This window comes from Notothenia coriiceps, unplaced genomic scaffold (assembly GCF_000735185.1).
Source record: "Notothenia coriiceps isolate Sejong01 unplaced genomic scaffold, NC01 NC01_scaffold00017543, whole genome shotgun sequence".
Taxonomy (NCBI): Eukaryota; Metazoa; Chordata; class Actinopteri; order Perciformes; family Nototheniidae; genus Notothenia; species Notothenia coriiceps.
Window position 1 is genome coordinate 1 of NW_011350244.1, and position 2274 is coordinate 2274.

The 2274-nt window shown below is 37.3% G+C and overlaps 1 protein-coding gene across 1 annotated transcript; it reads left to right on the forward strand.

The window, feature by feature from the left end:
* Window positions 1-269: 269 nt before the first annotated feature.
* Window positions 270-2034, forward strand: LOC104950443 (cell differentiation protein RCD1 homolog). The gene is made up of 2 exons (XM_010776973.1): window positions 270-412; window positions 1668-2034. Exons 1-2 carry the CDS (start codon window positions 327-329, stop codon window positions 1834-1836), a joined length of 255 nt encoding a protein of 84 aa, XP_010775275.1. The 5' UTR covers window positions 270-326; the 3' UTR covers window positions 1837-2034.
* The last annotated feature ends 240 nt before the right edge of the window (window positions 2035-2274 follow it).

The following is a 2274-nucleotide window of genomic DNA, read 5'->3' on the forward strand; positions in this document are numbered from 1 at the left end:
TTCCTCTTTGATAGAAATCAACACGTAATGAATTAAGACCCCACGGTTTGATGATTGATAGGTGTGTGGGCTGTCTTTCATTTTGACACACAGAAAAATGTTATAATAAACATACATACTGTATGTTAAATGGATATATCCGCCTTCTTTCATTTATCTTTCCATTCCCACAACAATAAACATAAAGAAATGGCATATTTTGGACATAGTTCGAATGGTGATTAATCATGATTAATTAATTTTTAAGCTGTGATTAATCTGATTAAAAATTTGAATTGTTTGACAGCCCTAATATTAATATTTCATGTTCTTCTTTGCAGGGCAAAATGGTTCTCCAGCTCTCTAAGGAGCCCTCCGCACGCCTGCTGAAGCACGTTGTCCGCTGCTACCTTCGCCTCTCAGACAATCTCAGGTAAAGCAGTGTTTTACAGATGTACAGTCTGGGGTCACCTGTTTTAAAATGTGGCTCTTGATTGCATGGAGATTTGTATAAAGACATGACCAGTCCCTCCCCACTCTGGAGACAGGGTTGAGAATAGAACAGAACATGTGACCATCAGTACTTGCCACTAGGAGGAGCCATTACACAAATGTGTGCGCTGACTGTCCGTTTAATGCAGGAGCAGCCTGTGATCAGAACGTAATGTTTGCACACATATTTGTATTGGATAAAGGTAAGGAAATACATTAACTGCTATTATGACAATTACATTTTCTTTGGATTTCTTAAAAATAGGTGGTGGCATCCTTACAAATGCTAAAATAAGCGTCATTTCTTATTTTTAAAATCATATACACATATCATTTTGCTGTTTTTAGTTGCTGGTAGTACTAATAAAGCAATTGTATGGTTTTGAACTGTACCATTATCTTTATCCAAGACATTTCATAAGATATTTTTACTATTGGAACACCACTTTCCTGCTAAGGAATTCAGAAATATCTTGTGCCGGCACTGAACCTTGTGGAACCCATGTGGTCAAATCAGATTTGTCATTTTTGGTTTAAAAATGTTTAACAACAATGTTTAGTATGCTACCCTTAATTTGATGTGAAGGGCCCTATAGTGTATTCTTTATTTTGTATTGCTGTGGATTTTGCTTTGCTTGCAGCTCTTCTCCACCGTATATGACAGACAGCATGGGATTCTGCTTGTCCTGCGGGAAAGCTCTGCAGATCTTTTTTAAATCTAACAATACTTTGTCTACCCACCAGATATCAAATACAGCACGTTATAGCTATAATGCATATCAGGAAAGCATATTGTAGAATGGTTGTTCTCGTAACATATATTAGTCCGTGATGATTATCAGGAGAACCTTTATAAATAGCAGAAACGTATCTGAGGTGTATGTAATCTTGCTATAATATGATGTTAAAAGTACAAAAGTATTGGCATCAACATATTCCTAAAGTATCATAAGTAAAAGTACTTAGAATGGAAGTATAAAGTAGCATAAAGTGAAAATAATCAGTTCAGACAGGAAGGAACTCAAGCATGATTTACTTCAAAGTTATGCTTCAGTACAGTTTTTGAGGCAATGTAATTGTGACTTTCCACCACGGCCTCTCGCTTTGGTGTCACCAAGTGGAGAAGCTGTTTTTTTTTTACGGTAAGCGGTTGCTTACAGAAGTGTACATTATTTTCTGCTGTGTTTGTTCCTCAGAGCCAGAGAGGCCCTGCGTCAGTGTCTGCCCGACCAGCTGAAGGACAGCACCTTCGCCCAGGTTCTGAAGGACGACACCACCACCAAGCGCTGGCTGGCTCAGCTGGTGAAGAACCTGCAGGAGGGCCAGGTTACCGACGCCAGAGGCATCCCACTGGCCCCCCAGTGATGAGGAACAAAGTGTGTGTGTTTACTGCTTACACAGACTCATCCCTCTCTAGATTTTGTAATTTTTGCCAAAGTGGCACTCAGACTGTCTGCAAAGGGAAGGACATAATAGAGGAATGTTTGCTTTTGGATAGATCATTTACACCTTTATTTTCTGCCAGTATGTCACTTCCACACAATAAAAATCTGTTTTTTAAGAGCTTGTCTGATCGCAGATTTTTAAGGCCAATACTGATAACTGATATTTTCTAATAAATTCAATCCAGTAATAATATGTTGACGTTTATTAGTTTAATTTTTGGGGCAAAATCCAAAAGGAAAACATTTCTAAATTAGTTATTTTTCTAAACATTGAAGGAATTTTTTTAACAGTAAATTTCACCAAAAATTATAATTAACTATAACTAACAACGTAAAAATCCATTAAAGTAAATTAGAA

Excerpts from the sequence above, each read along its gene's own strand:
- LOC104950443 (XM_010776973.1), top strand. The coding sequence starts at position 327 with ATGGTTCTCCAGCTCTCTAAGGAGCCCTCCGCACGCCTGCTGAAGCAC. Across the intron at positions 413-1,667 it reads CGCCTCTCAGACAATCTCAG|AGCCAGAGAGGCCCTGCGTC; the intron begins GTAAAGCAGTGT and ends TTTGTTCCTCAG.